This window comes from Carassius carassius, chromosome 48, assembly GCF_963082965.1.
Source record: "Carassius carassius chromosome 48, fCarCar2.1, whole genome shotgun sequence".
Lineage (NCBI taxonomy): Eukaryota > Metazoa > Chordata > Actinopteri > Cypriniformes > Cyprinidae > Carassius > Carassius carassius.
Window position 1 is genome coordinate 20,966,929 of NC_081802.1, and position 16,709 is coordinate 20,983,637.

The window sequence follows — 16,709 nt, forward strand, 5'->3', positions numbered from 1 at the left end:
ACATCCTCCTTACCAACCAGGACAGCGGGTCTTGCTCTCCACAAGGGACCTCATGTTGCGGCTACCAAGCAGGATGCTCTGCCAAAGGTATGTTGGTCCTTTCAAGATTCTCAGAAGAATAAATGAGGTCACCTACCAGTTAGAGCTTCCTGCTAATTATCATATCTCTCCATCAATTCACGCTACTCAAACCGGTCCACCCGAATACTGACCCTAACCATGAGACTCAAGAACAGCCACCGCTGCTGGAAATTAATGGATCGCCAGCTTACAAGGTGAATGAGTTACTGGACTCAAAATGGAGAAGGGGTCAGCTTCAATACTTGGTGGACTTGGAGGGCTATGGACCTGAGGAGAGATCATGAGTAGTTGCCAGCAACATTCTGGATCCCTCTCATGGAGGACTTTCATCAAGCCAGACCCGATCGACCAGCGCCAAGACCACAGGGACGTCCACGCCGAGTGCCAGGAGGCACTCATAGGGGAGGGGATTCTGTAATGCTGCACCAGCAGGGGGAGCCCTCTCCTGAGTACTGACTGTTTAACGCTCCCTCTGGATCTCCTGTTTGACATTATTTAACTTAATTGTTTGACATGAGTTAGCGTGACCTATTCACCTGCCTACTTGTCTCTGCCTTTTGGATTCCACTTGTGCATGTTGAAAGATCGGACTGCTACTACGGTACTGACTCTGTCAATAAGATCTTTCCCTAATAAACGTCTGCAAATGGATTCTAATACTGCCCCGGCCTCCTCGTTACACCTATACTTTATTAATACATTATATTAGTAAATATATAGAGTTTGGGCTCTTTAATTTATACCACTGTCTTCGTCCATTGAGCCACGTATTTTCTTTAGGTTTTAGGTGGGGCAATTTAGCGCAATTTGCTTTCATGTTCTGGGCTGCTTGTCTGTAAAAATATGCTTATATGTTTATTATTAAGACCAATAATAAATAATAAATATAGAGCAATCTCGAATCTCCCTTTTCTGTCCAAGATACTAGAAAAGGTGGTATCCTCACAATTATATTCCTTCTTAGAGAAAAATTGTATATGTTAGGATTTCCAGTCAGGATTTAGACCGCATCATAGTACTAAGACTGCTCTCCTTAGAGTTACAAATGATCTACTCTTATCATCTGATCGTGGGTGTATCGCTCTATTAGTTTTATTGGATCTTAGTGCTGCTTTTGACACTATTGACCACAACATTCTTTTGCATAGACTTGAACACTTTGTTGGCATCAGTGGAAGTGCATTAGCATGGTTTAAATCAGGGGTTTTCAAACTGTGGGTCGCGACCCACTCGTGGGTCACGGAATGGAACAAGGTGGGTCGCACAAAGTCACTTGGCTGCAGCTAATTTTGCGTTTCAATGACACACAGACACTAACACAGTTCAGTCTAGGGCTGCACGAATGTGACGAGTGGGGCGGGGCCTAGTGCCATGGGAACAGAGCTAGGCCGGTGGAGTGATTGGGAAATGAGCAACACTCACCGGTCTCAAGAACCACGGAGGAGATCGGAAAGATACAAAAGAGGAGCGATGACAGTGAAGGACGAGAGAGGACCAGGCCTGGGTTTTATTTTGTGTTTGTTTTTTATTTGTGCACGGCAGTCATCCGAGAGGGGCTGTCGCGCTGTTTTGTGTTTATTTGGTTATTAAAACTTTGTTTGATTGTCCGCCGGTTCCCACCTCTTTCCACGAAGGAGTCATCGAGGCGGTGGGCTGGAGTGAGTTCGCCCCCCCCCCCCCCCCCGGCAACTCACTCCAGCCCACCACATCGAGCACCCTCGGCGGCAGACTCCTTCGCCCTGCTCGATGGCACTGCGGATTCACCCCAGCGGCGAAGGATCTTCGGCAGCGCGCCCCTCCTTCCTCCCTGGCTTCGGCACCAGTGTAAAACATTAAAATCTTCACAATCACAGGAAGAAGGAGGCGGGAACTGGGAACCCACTCATCACAACGATATAGCCCACCAACATTAATAATGAACTGCAATATCCTTAGTGTGATTTTCAAATTGCAATTAAGTCCGTGTGCGTTGCGTGTTTTGAAGGTCTCAGAGCAATGTCATTAAAAGGTTCAATCGGTCTTTTTTTACCTATTTCACAATTATTTTAATCTCCAAACTGTTTTAGATAGTTCTGCTTTGCTTCTTATGCTTTTCTAAAAAAGTGTTGGATTGTGCTCCGTTCTCGCCGACACACACGGAAGGATCATGAATGCAACAAAACACAGCAGCGCAGATCACACTTCACTGGAGTGAGCCTGCTTCACGTTTTTATGGACACTACATATTTTAACGCCAGTAAACAAAAATTAAAACTTGTAAATTTGTAGTGAAATTTTCAGTTGTACTCTAAAATAAAATGGTTATTTTTCTTAAATACTTAATTTCTGTCATAAAAATTTTAAGTAAGATTAGGTTTAAAGTAATTTCACTCGTTGTTTTTTTTTTTTTTTTAATATTTTGGTGGGTCGTGAAATATATTACACTTGTCTAGGTGGGTCGTGGAATGGAAAAGTTTGGGAACCACTGGTTTAAATCGTACTTATATGACCGCCATCGGTTCGTAGCAGTGAATGAAGATGTATCCTATCGATGACAAGTGCAGTATGGAGTACCTCAAGGCTCAGTACTAGGGCCGCTACTCTTCACGCTTTATATGTTACCCTTGGGAGATATCATCAGGAAACATGGTGTTAGCTTTCACTGTTATGCTGATGATACTCAGCTCTATATTTCTTCGCGGCTCGGTGAAACACACCAATTTGAAAAACTAATGGAATGCATAGTCGATATAAAAAACTGGATGACGAGTAATTTCTTACTGCTAAATTCTGAAAAAACAGAGGTGTTAATTATAGGACCTAAAAACTCTGCTTGTAATAACCTAGAACACTGTCTAAGACTTGATGATTGCTCTGTCAATTCTTCGTCAGCAGTTAGGAACCTAGGTGTGCTATTTGATCGCAATCTTTCCTTAGAAAGCCATGTTTCTAGCATTTGTAAAACTGCATTTTTCCATCTCAAAAATATATCTAAATTACGGCCTATGCTCTCAATGTCAAATGCAGAAATGTTAATCCATGCATTTATGACCTCAAGGTTAGACTATTGTAATGCTTTATTGGGTGGTTGTTCTGCACGCTTAGTAAACAAACTACAGCTAGTCCAAAATGCAGCAGCAAGAGTTCTTACTAGAACCAGGAAGTATGACCATATTAGCCCGGTCCTGTCAACACTGCACTGGCTCCCTATCAAACATCGTATAGATTTTAAAATATTGCTTATTATAAAGCCCTGAATGGTTTAGCACCTCAGTATTTGAATGAGCTCCTTTTACATTATAATCCTCTACGTCCGCTACGTTCTCAAAACTCAGGCAATTTGATAATACCTAGAATATCAAAATCAACTGCTGGCGGCAGATCCTTTTCCTATTTGGCGCCTAAACTCTGGAATAACCTACCTAACATTGTTCGGGAGGCAGACACACTCTTGCAGTTTAAATCTAGATTAAAGACCCATGCCTTTAACCTGGCTTACACATAACATACTAATATGCTTTTAATATCCAAATCCGTTAAAGGATTTTTAGGCTGCATTAATTAGGTAAACCGGAACCGGAAACACTTCCCATAACACCCTATGTACTTGCTACATTATTAGAAGAATGGCATCTACGCTAATATTAGTCTGTTTCTCTGTTGTTCCGAGGTCACCGTAGCCACCAGATCCAGTCTGTGTCCAGATCAGAGGGTCACTGCAGTCACCTGGATCCAGTACGTATCCAGACCAGATGGTGGATCAGCACCTAGAAAGGACCTCTACATCCCTGAAAGACAGCGGAGACCAGGACAACTAGAGCCCCAGATACAGATCCCCTGTAAAGACCTTGTCTCAGAGGAGCACCATGACAAGACCACAGGAAACAGATGATTCTTCTGCACAATCTGACTTTGCTGCAGCCTGGAATTGAACTACTGGTTTCGTCCGGTCAGAGGAGAACTGGCCCCCCAACTGAGCCTGGTTTCTCCCAATGTTTTCTTCTCCATTCTGTCACCGATGGAGTTTCGGTTCCTTGCCGCTGTCGCCTCTGGCTTGCTTAGTTGGGGTCACTTCATCTACAGCGATATCGTTGACTTGATTGCAAATAAATGCACAGACACTAGGGGTGTAACGATTCACTCGTTTTCTCGATGCATCGATTACAAACCCTGTCGATTCATATGCATCGATCTTGAAACATGATTTTTGAATCGTGAATCGCCGATCTTGGACAGTAATCGATTCAAAATGCTAAGAATCGAATGAATACCGATTTCTATAGCGATTCAATGCTTTCAAAATGTATACACATTAAATTACTACACGCACGAATTAATGGAGACCTTGAAGAGTGTTCGTCAATGTCAATGTCACCTTTATTTATATAGCGCTTTAAACAAAATACATTGCGTCAAAGCAACTGAACAACATTCATTAGGAAAACAGTGTCAATAATGCAAAAATTATAGTTAAAGGCAGTTCATCATTGGATTCAGTTATGTCATCTCTGTTCAGTTAAATAGTGTCTGTGCATTTATTTGCAATCAAGTCAACGATATCGCTGTAGATGAAGTGTCCCCAACTAAGCAAGCCAGAGGCGACAGCGGCAAGGAACCGAAACTCCATCGGTGACAGAATGGAGAAAAAAACCTTGGGAGAAACCAGGCTCAGTTGGGGGGCCAGTTCTCCTCTGACCAGACGAAACCAGTAGTTCAATTCCAGACTGCAGCAAAGTCAGATTGTGCAGAAGAATCATCTGTTTCCTGTGGTCTTGTCCTGGTGCTCCTCTGAGACAAGGTCTTTACAGGCGATCTGTATCTGGGGCTCTAGTTGTCCTGGTCTCCGCTGTCTTTCAGGGATGTAGAGGTCCTTTCTAGGTGCTGATCCACCATCTGGTCTGGATACGTACTGGATCCGGGTGACTGCAGTGACCCTCTGATCTGGACACAGACTGGATCTGGTGGCCACGGTGACCTCGGAACAAGAGAGAAACAGACAAATATTAGCGTAGATGCCATTCTTCTAATGATGTAGCAAGTACATAGGTTGTTATGGGAAGTGTTTCCGGTTCCGGTTTACCTAATTAATGCAGCCTAAAAATCCTTTAACGGATTTGAATAATAAAAGCATATTAGTATGTTATGTGTATGCCAGGTTAAAGAGATGGGTCTTTAATCTAGATTTAAACTGCAAGAGTGTGTCTGCCTCCCGAACAATGTTAGGTAGGTTATTCCAGAGTTTGGGCGCCAAATAGGAAAAGGATCTGCCGCCTGCAGTTGATTTTGATATTCTAGGTATTATCAAATTGCCTGAGTTTTGAGAACGTAGCGGACGTAGAGGATTATAATGTAAAAGGAGCTCATTCAAATACTGAGGTGCTAAACCATTCAGGGCTTTATAAGTAGTAAGCAATATTTTAAAATCTATGCGATGCTTGATAGGGAGCCAGTGCAGTGTTGACAGGACCGGGCTAATATGGTCATACTTCCTGGTTCTAGTAAGAACTCTTGCTGCTGCATTTTGGACTAGCTGTAGTTTGTTTACTAATCGTGCAGAACAACCACCTGGCGATTACAATACAATAATCTAACCTTGATGTCATAAATGCATGGATTAACATTTCTGCATTTGACATTGAGAGCATAGGCCGTAATTTAGATATATTTTTGAGATGGAAAAATGCAGTTTTACAAATGCTAGAAACGTGGCTTTCTAAGGAAAGATTGCGATCAAGTAGCACACCTAGGTTCCTAACTGATGATGAAGAATTGACAGAGCAACAATCAAGTCTTAGACAGTGTTCTAGGTTATTACAAGCAGAGTTTTTAGGTCCTATAATTAACACCTCTGTTTTTTCAGAATTTAGCAGTAAGAAATTACTCGTCATCCAGTTTTTTATATCGACTATGCAATCCATTAGTTTTTCAAATTGGTGTGTTTCACCGGGCTGCGAAGAAATATAGAGCTGAGTATCATCAGCATAACAGTGAAAGCTAACACCATGTTTCCTGATGATATCTCCCAAGGGTAACATATAAAGCGTGAAGAGTAGCGGCCCTAGTACTGAGCCTTGAGGTACTCCATACTGCACTTGTGATCGATAGGATACATCTTCATTCACTGCTACGAACTGATGGCGGTCATATAAGTACGATTTAAACCATGCTAATGCACTTCCACTGATGCCAACAAAGTATTCAAGTCTATGCAAAAGAATGTTGTGGTCAATTGTGTCAAACGCAGCACTAAGATCCAATAAAACTAATAGAGAGATACACCCACGATCAGATGATAAGAGCAGATCATTTGTAACTCTAAGAAGAGCAGTCTCAGTACTATGATATGGTCTTAATCCTGACTGGAAATCCTCACATATACCATTTTTCTCTAAGAAGGAATATAATTGTGTGGATACCACCTTTTCTAGTATCTTGGACAGAAAAGGGAGATTCGAGATTGGTCTATAATTAACTAGTTCTTTGGGGTCAAGTTGTGGTTTTTTGATGAGAGGCTTAATAACAGCCAGTTTGAAGGTTTTGGGGACATGTCCTAATGACAATGAGGAATTAATAATAGTCAGAAGAGGATCTATGACTTCTGGAAGCACCTCTTTCAGGAGCTTAGATGGTATAGGGTCTAACATACATGTTGTTGGTTTAGATGATTTAACAAGTTTATACAATTCTTCCTCTCCTATGGTAGAGAATGAGTGGAACTGTTCCTCAGGGGGTCTATAGTGCACTGTCTGATGTGATACTGTAGCTGACGGCTGAATGGTTGCAATTTTATCTCTAATAGTATCGATTTTAGAAGTAAAGTAGTTCATAAAGTCATTACTGCTGTGGTGTTGGGAAATGTCAACACTTGTTGAGGCTTTATTTTTCGTTAATTTAGCCACTGTATTGAATAAATACGTGGGGTTATGTTTGTTTTCTTCTAAAAGAGAAGAAAAGTAATCGGATCTAGCAGTTTTTAATGCTTTTCTGTAGGATATGTTACTTTCCCGCCAAGCAATACGAAATACCTCTAGTTTTGTTTTCCTCCAGCTGCGCTCCATTTTTCGGGCTGCTCTCTTTAGGGTGCGAGTATGCTCATTATACCATGGTGTCAAACTGTTTTCCTTAACCTTCCTTAAGCGTAAAGGAGCAACTTTATTTAAAGTGCTAGAAAAGAGAGAGTCAATAGTTTCTGTTACATCATCAAGTTGTTCTGAGGTTTTGGATATGCTAAGGAATTTGGATACATCAGGAAGATACCTTAAAAAGCAGTCTTTTGTGTTAGAAGTGATGGTTCTTCCATACTTGTAACAAGAAGTAGAATTTACAATTTTGGCTATATGAATTTTGCAAAGAACTAAATAATGATCTGAGATATCATCACTTGGCTGAATAATTTCAACACCATCAACATCAATTCCATGTGACAGTATTAAATCTAGAGTATGATTTCGACAATGAGTAGGTCCTGAAACATGTTGTCTAACACCAATAGAGTTCAGAATGTCTATAAATGGTGATCCCAATTCATCGTTTTCATTATCAACATGGATATTAAAATCACCAACTATTAAAACTTTATCTGCAGCCAGAACTAACTCGGATGTAAAATCACCAAACTCTTTAATAAAGTCTGTATGGTGCCCTGGTGGCCTGTATACAGTAGCCAGTACAAACATAACAGGGGATTTATCATTAACATTTGTTTCTTTGGATAATGTTATATGAAGGACCATTACTTCAAACGAGTTATACTTGTAGCCTGCCCTCTGAGAAATCCTGAAAACGTTGTTATAAATTGAAGCAACACCTCCACCTTTGCCTTTTAGACGTGGCTCATGTTTATAACAGTAATCTTGGGGGGTGGACTCATTTAAAATAATGTAATCATCAGGTTTTAGCCAGGTTTCTGTCAAACAGAGTACATCTATATTATGATCAGTGATCATATTATTTACAAAAAGTGTTTTCGTAGAGAGGGATCTGATATTCAATAAGCCAAGCTTTATCATTTGTTTATCCATATTGCTTCTGTTTTTTATTTGTTGAACCTCAATTAAATTGTTAATCTTAACTTGGTTTGGACGTTTTTTGTATTTTCTAGTTCGGGGAACAGACACAGTCTGTATAGTGTGATATCTAGGTGAAAAAGTATCTATGTGCTGAGAATTAACTGACCTCTGTGACGGGAGGCAGCTAGCAGATGGTCGGTTTAGCCAGTCTGTCTGCTTCCTGACCTGGGCCCCAGTTAGTCAAGTATAAACACTAAGACTATTTGCCATATTTCTAGAGAGAAGAGTGGCGCCACCCCAGGAGGGATGAAGACCATCTCTTTTAAACAGGTCAGGTCTGCCCCAAAAGCTCGTCCAATTGTCTATGAAACCTATGTTATTCTGTGGGCACCACTTAGACAATCGTGCAATAAATCGTGAACCGTGCCTCTTATCTGTCCTTCACGCGCTCCACTGTTTACCGACTGAGACTGTCACAGGATTGCGCTCGCGCGCCATTCGTCTATGACGCAGCTGACGTGTTATCTATAGGACTCGTGAAGTAGTTTTATACTTTTCTGTAGTTTGTCAATGGCTCTCTGCGTCTTACCGACGGAGTTACCGGAGCCGTCGACAGCTGTATTTATTGCATGGACGGAGCAGAAATGTAAGTGTCTAAATCATACGCACAGTTCCACTGAATGATAAATGTGTTTAAACAATGCGGATGAACCGAATATACGAAGGAAACTTTTAAAATTAACCACAGCATTAACAACGACCTTGAAATAAGATTTATCAGATTTATCTGATAATATGCATGAAAGTAGCGTTTGTTTCATTAGCAAACAGACATCTGTCACGTTTTCTCTCAGAATCATTCGCTGATGGAGAGGAAAAGTTAAATAGAGATGAAGACGTTTTCACACTGAAAGAGAAGCGATCTCGCTCTCATAGACATGCCAGGCTATATCTGCAGCTAAACTGAATAAAAGCAGAATGAACTGATGAAACTAAAAAAAAAACACAAACAATTTATGTATGATGCAGTTCTAATTGACATTTATTACAGTACAGAAACTATAAAGTATATTTTCTACCTTATTCTGTGCAGAAAATTTAAATAATTGCTAATTAAATGTAGCCTAGTATATAAAACAATCATAAAATTGCCATTAGGAAAGAAATATCGATTACAAATGATTGATTTTTGTCCAGCAGTGTATTTGATTTATTACAGCTAATTAAAAGTAATTAAAAAAGAAGATAATTCCTTGTAAAAAAAAAAATAATAATAATAATTATAATTATTATTATTATTATATAGGCTACATACATAAAATGATTGTATTTGACATTTCTGTCACTTCTGAAATTATGGCTATGCCCCTGGTGTGACAAAATGTTAGCTTATACATAATACTCTTTAAGCTCTTTTTTAAAAACTTGGCTTACATACATTTTTACGTATGCCATGTCGCATCATTAAACTAGCATTTAACAATGGACAAAAGTTTTTTTTTTTTTTTAACCTATGGTTCTCTAATCATAAATGCTACTGTAATTTGCCCCCTGACTAAGCATTTAAATAATTTAGTAGAAGCATTTAAATAATCCCATGAATGCACTTAAAGAATGCAGAATCGAATCGTTATAATCGAATCGAATCGAATTTAATTGTGAATCGAATCGAATTGAATCGTTCTAAATTTGCAAAAATCGTTCTTGAATCGAATCGAAAACCTATGAATCGTAATCGAATCGAATCGCTGCCTTGCCAAAGATTCACAGCCCTAACAGACACTATTTAACTGAACAGAGATGACATCACTGAATTCAATGATGAACTGCCTTTAACTATCATTTTTGCATTATTGACACTGTTTTCCTAATGAATGTTGTTCAGTTGCTTTGACGCAATGTATTTTGTTTAAAGCGCTATATAAATAAAGGTGACTTTGACTTTGACTTAAAAACGTGTGTCCTCTAGTGTAACTGTTTTAGTAGGATACATTAAGCCATGTTAAGCATTTGTGAAAAAGTCTGTGGACACACCACTGCAACTAATGGTACAGCCCACAACAAAAATTGTAAGATAATTTTAATTTAATTTAATCATTTTAAATTGTTTAGGTCACAATTTAACAAAAGTTAAATAAAAAAATTAAAGAAAATGGCAATTGGTCATTTATGAAGTAGCTGAAAAAATGAAAAACAAAAATTTTGGTTTCATTTTTTTCATTTCTGCATTTGCTCCATATGGTCTGAAAATTTAATTGTGAAGTGTTACACGGACCAATATATATGCGTAAAAACTGAAGTATACGTTGGGCTTTATTTTTCAAGGCTATCAGTCTTTTTAACGGGCAGACAGTAAATTAGAGACCATTGATTCTTTCTTTATAATATTTGTTATATTAAACAATAAAACTCACAATCAATCAAAATGCAGTTTGATGCTTACCTCTGTACATGAGGTAAAAAGGAAAGGACATGACGTTTGGCCAAGTATGGTGTCCCATACTTGGAATTTGGAATTTAACCCTTCAAAGTGCACAGACACAGCAGTGAACACCCGGGGAGCAGTTGGGGGTTAGGTGCCTTGCTCAATGTTCTCAATGGTCGTGGTAATGAGGGTGAAAGAGAGCACAGGATATTGACTCCCCCCACCTACAATCCCTGCTGGACCTGAAACTCAAACCTGCAACCTTTGGGTTACAAGTCCGACTCTCTAACCATTAAGCCACGACTGCCCCGTCATGTGAGCAGATAAATCAGATTGAAACAGAAACTCATAACTGGGGACTGATTTAACCATGAGGATGTGTTAATGGCACCTAACAATCTTGTCTTTATTTGTCTGTCTCTCAGGTTGTGCAGTCTGACGCTGAAGAAGCTTATCGTTTTGAAAGAGCTGGACCGTGAACTCAGTTCTGTTGTTATCGCTGTCAAGATACAGGTAAAACGACGCCATTATTATGTGACTTCTGCATGTGTTCTGGCCTGTCGAAGGTGGAGTGTTGATGTGTCGGTCAGTGTTTGATATCACATGGGCTTAGTGCTTTACACAAGGCACTGTGGTAACTGAGCTGTTGCCAAGGCGACAGCTTGCTCAGTGGGAAGATGGGATTGAACGCAATGGCATGTGGGGGGGGCGAAGAGATGCATTGTGGGATACACAGAGGGGGTAATTTCAGAGCACTTGGAGGCCCTTAGCATTCCACATAGGTCGCTTTGGTCACACTGTGTTTGGTACTTCTTTCAGAGTTTAAAGAGAAATATTTTGACTTCTATGTATATTATAAAAAATACTAGATATTCATTTTCTTAGGGAAATAGCACAGCTTGCAAGGCAATAAAAAAATCATGTTTTAGGGGCCTTCTTTGCATCTTAAAACATGAGACACAGCACTCCAGAATGGTTTTAAAAAAGTGCAGCACAAAATGCCTCCTTCGCCATGTTGCCGTCAAATAAAACAATTTCCATGCCAACTTGCTGCTGTGAACAAAAGTTTCCAATGCTTGCCCCGCCTTTGGGGTCTTCTGATTGGTCCACTGTTTTGGAACTGACATTGATGGGCAGTGCTGTGTAAATAAATTAAAATTCTTTTAACTTGACACAGCTTCCTAAAAAATGCAGTCATGTCCGTCTAGCCTGTTTATAAAAAGAAAAATTATGGAAAATTACTGAATTACTTTAGCATAATGAAAATATAGTGCAACAAGAATGAGTAGACCAATCAAAATTCAGCAAGACACAATTCTTCATTTTTGAAAATGAAACAATGTTGCTGTTGGTTAGATTTTGATTGGCAAACATTCTATCAATGAAATTAAGGGGAGATTTTTAAACAAAGACGCTTTCAAACCAAGACAAATGGACAACCAATACATTTTTTTTTTTGGTCACATAGCTGCATGAAGAAATGATCAACAAACCTGAACAGTCAAGACAATCAAGAGGGTTTTAGGATAATTTACATTTTTTATTATTGTAAAGTATGTAAATTATCATGGTTATCAATCAAAAAAATGTGTATTCACGACAAAATGAATCTTGCCTCACAGCATCGATGTGATCTTACATGTACAAAGATATAATAATTCTCTGTATTTGCACATTAGCTTTACCTAGTTTTCATATATCACGGTAGTATTTGATGGACTGCCTTTAATTTATGCCAAGTTGAATAAAAATCACTGTATTGCTGCATTTTGTCATAAAATACAGTAATTACAGTATTACAGAAATGAGAATATAATGATAATCACTTTTGAGAATAATAAAAATCAATAGTAAAAATAATTTGCAATACAGTAATGAGAGTTATACTGTATTGCATGTGCTTAATCGTCTCAGTACAAACTGAGTGGCATTGATATTTAAAGATCAGTCTTTAAATATCAGTTTAAAGGAAATGATTCTGTCATTCATTTTGTGAGGATTAGAGCACATCCTCTTAGGTAACATGAAGTGTACTTATCTCGCCCACTCATCTTTTCCAGATGGATCATTGAAGGTTTTAAACAGGTTTACTGTGTGCTCATCAGACACTGAAAATAAAGGTTGTCTTATACTCCCAAAGTGGCGCCTCAGCGATTAAAATAATGGCTGTTCTTCAAACGGACAGAAGATAGGTTTCTGTCAGAGATCTCATTATTTCTCCTCTTCTGCTCACTGAAGCGTCTGCCTGAATCAACACTTTGAAGGCCAAACCATTCACGGCTCTTCCGCAGTCCGGACACAAGCAGACTAAGCATGCATTTGCTTTTCATTCAGAGCTTGTTAGTGCAGCAAGACATTTTGATTAGACATTGTCTCTTTGTTTTGAACTCAGAAAACAGAAGGGTTGAATGTGCTTTGCAATAGAATTCCTTTCAGTTTTGAGACTGCTTGGGTTTATTTCCAAACTTTGCTTCAGTGTTTGATTTGATTTGCTTGAGAGTGCATCTGAAGTTTCTTCTGTGATTATTAATGAATACATGTGCTCATAAGAGGCTGATATCAGATACATGTCTCTCTGTGTTCTCAGGGGTCGAAACGCATCCTGAGATCGAATGAGTACATGCTCCCACCCAGTGGCCTGATGGAAACAGACCTGGAGCTCACCTTTTCCCTGCAGGTACACCTGTCTGAGCCTTGGACTTGTTATATGTGTGTAACTGAACATACGCTGTTTAGCACTATTCTGTCAGGATTTGTTTTTCTGAGTTTCATTTATTTGCAGAGGATGTCTATGATTTCATGTGTCAATTTAGATGGGACTAGGTGTTACTTGGGTGAGAATGTCTACTGTCTGAATGAGGGTGTTATATAAGGTCATGTGATCTGAATATTTTAGGTAATAGGGCATATGTCAAACATCAACTGACCAAACCAGGAAAACAGGTCTCATCGCTTCTGCTTGTCAGAGAACATGCTAACAGCCATAATAAATAATAGCGATATCTGTGGACTTTTAAGATAATCAGTTAAACTAGCTAGCTGTTTTTATTGTTAAAGTTTTATGAAAAAAATGATAGAACTGGAGTACAAATTGGAGAACTTTCTACTTTTAGTTGTTTCAAAGTAAATCCTACGACATTTTATAGGGCTTTAAACGAATAGTTCACCCAGAAATGTCAAATCTGACATTATTTTCTTACCCTTGTGTCATACATTGCAAGAGGTGTTTTCTAAAAAAAAGTAATTACTCTGCAAGCTTTCATGTTTAAGTGTTTTGTACTCTTTGCAATGGAGTGTTTACTTCATTACCACTTTCCCTTTGTTTCTTCCAAGAACCCCCTGTTTTCCTCAGTTTGGGTCAGATATCCGGCATTTATAGCTGACACTTTAAGAGTTGCTTTGACAGGAAGTATGATGGGAAGATTTCATGAAATAAAGTGTGTGTGTGCTACAGTTGCAACAATTTTGTGGATAAAAATTATGAAATCTCAAGCAACAGTACGCTCAAATCACTGTTCTGTTGTACTTCCTTTCTGTAGTACCCACATTTCCTGAAGAGAGATGCCAACCGGCTGCAGATCATGCTTCAAAGAAGGAAACGCTATAAAAACAGAACTATTCTGGGCTACAAGACGCTGGCTGTTGGTGTTATTAATATGGCTGAGGTACGGGCAAATCAATCACACAAACCCGGTGTCCAGTTCATTGAAGCTTCTGCCACACAGACTGTGACTTCTTAATCTGACCCTTCTCCAGTAGTTAAATTATCCATGCTCACAGCTTTCATGTAAAGTCCATATGTCAATACATGATATCTTAGTGATGGGTTGGCCATTGTTGCCACAGACTTGCCAGCTCTTTGACAATAATGGCAGAACTAAAGAGCCCAATGTTTATGTGTCACCCCTCGTGAAGAACAGCTGTATTAAATGTGTTACTTTATTGAATTTTTATAGATTTGACACATTTCTCCAAATCCTGGTCACTGTTCTCTAAATAGTTTACACTTTGTAATTATCCTAAACAGATTTTCAAGTTTTCATTCGTTTTTTACAAATTAAAAAAATTAATTATACACAATGTGAATCATTTTCTTAAAACACTGTTCACAAATCTCTCAAATGTTTTCATAATAGTTCATACAACCAACAAAAGCCATTGTAGCTCCTTTTATTTCTTTTTATTATTTTTTGTCCAAACACAACAGACAAAACTCAACTAATTTGGCCCTAAATTTATAACTGCTCGTTTAATAACACAGACAACACAGGAAACACAGTTTTTCTAATTGTTCACACATTTATAACAATTGCTTTAACTATAAAGTGGAAAATATACTAAGAGCAAAAAGAATATAAAAAAATTGTAAATTTACAAGCTTGTCTCCTCCTGGAGACCAAACAAAGTCCCTACAAGGACAAGGATTTTGGATATTGCCATCATATTGCCACACACACACACACACACGTGTTTGTTTTTGTGTAAAGTGTGTTCATCCCATAGGCGTAATGGTTTTTATACTGTACAAACTGTATATTCTATGGCCCTACATGTCACGCTGTCTGGTATCTGTTTCCCTGGGTCTCCACTAGTGGTCTCACTTCCCCATAGGCACCTCACCATAGGCACTACAATTCCCATAAAGCCTTGTCCCTTCATCACAGTAATTGCACTCCTGTTAATTGCACTCAGGTGTCTTCACTTGTTAGTCATTACCCTCCCTATATTAACCAGTCCTTTTCTGTTTGTCTGCATGGAGTCCTTTCTTTCCGTCACTCAGTTTCCTCGTCTTCCGAGTTCCTCATTTTCGGAGTTCCTGTTCCCGTTCCTGTTCCTTTCCTGTTTGTTTATTTGTTGGATATATTTATGGTTTTGACCCCTGCTTGTTGATTTCTCTTTGGATTACCCATTAAACCCATACTGCGATTGGATCTCTCGTCTCCTGCGTTTCACTTGGTCTCCGATCGTAACAGAAGGACTCCATCCATGTCGAGATCCAGCGGTGTGGACTTCATACCCGTTCCCCAGCCAGTATGGTGGAACGAAGGGCACGCTACGTCAAATTGACCACCCTCCGCCAAGAGGGGATTGAGGTGGGTGCTATGGCACAAATGTTCTGGACCCTAGCTGAGGGTATGGGAAATAATGATGCGGCCCTAAAGGACACTTTCAACACTGGGCTGGATGACCCAGTCCCTCGGAATGAAATGGAGCAGTTGGACGTTTATAATTTCTGAGAGTTTGTATTCTATTTACGACATCTGTCTCCGTGGAATACCCCAGCCACACCTGTCTTTCCCGGTGGGATGGCCGATTCTAGACCGGGGTCTACAAACAGGAGGACCGCCAGCCCAGCGCCACTGCACAAGATGGCCGCCAGCCCAGCACAACTGCCCAAGATGGCCACAAGTCCAGAGTCATGGCACAAGATGGCTGCTTGTCCAGTGCCTCTGCACAGGATGACAGTCACAGTTGACCCTCCAGAGTCAAGTCAGGTTCCCGTTGACCCTCCAGAGTCGAGTCAGGTTCCCGTTGAGCCTCCAGAGTCGAGTCAGGTTCCCGTTGACTCTCCAGAGTCGAGTCAGGGCTAGTCACCGTTGACCCTCCAGAGTCAGAGCTAGTCACCGTTGACACTCCAGAGTCAGAGCTAGTCACCGTTGACCCTCCATAGTCCGGGCTAGTCACCGTTGACCCTCCAGAGTCAGGGCTAGTCACCGTTGACCCTCCAGAGTCCGGGCTAGTCACCGTTGACCCTCCAGAGTCAGAGCTAGTCACCGTTGACACTCCAGAGTCAGGGCTAGTCACCGTTGACCCTCCATAGTCCGGGCTAGTCACCGTTGACCCTCCAGAGTCAGGGCTAGTCACCGTTGACCCTCCATAGTCCGGGCTAGTCACCGTTGACCCTCCAGAGTCCGGGCTAGTCACCGTTGACCCTCCAGAGTCCGGGCTAGTCACCGTTGACCCTCCAGAGTCAGGGCTAGTCACCGTTGACCCTCCATAGTCCGGGCTAGTCACCGTTGACCCTCCAGAGTCAGGGCTAGTCACCGTTGACCCTCCAGAGTCAGGGCTAGTCACCGTTGACCCTCCAGAGTCAGAGCTAGTCATCGTTGACCCTCCAGAGTCAGAGCTAGTCACCGTTGACCCTCCAGAGTCAGAGCTAGTCACCGTTGACCCTCCAGAGTCAGAGCTAGTCACCGTTGACCCTCCAGAGTCAG

General features: G+C 40.3%; 1 protein-coding gene across 5 annotated transcripts in view; it reads left to right on the forward strand.

The window, feature by feature from the left end:
- The window catches only part of LOC132131456 (phosphofurin acidic cluster sorting protein 2-like), a 68,893-nt gene that overhangs the window by 25,460 nt on the left and 26,724 nt on the right, over positions 1–16,709 (forward strand). For 4 of the 5 annotated variants that reach the window (XM_059543481.1, XM_059543482.1, XM_059543484.1 and 1 more), the window contains exons 2-4: positions 10,920–11,007; positions 13,082–13,171; positions 14,034–14,159. In XM_059543481.1, coding sequence (XP_059399464.1) covers positions 10,920–11,007; positions 13,082–13,171; positions 14,034–14,159 — 304 coding nt within the window. The remainder of the gene's footprint in view (positions 1–10,919; positions 11,008–13,081; positions 13,172–14,033; positions 14,160–16,709) is intronic. The other variant, XM_059543486.1, reaches the window with a different exon arrangement.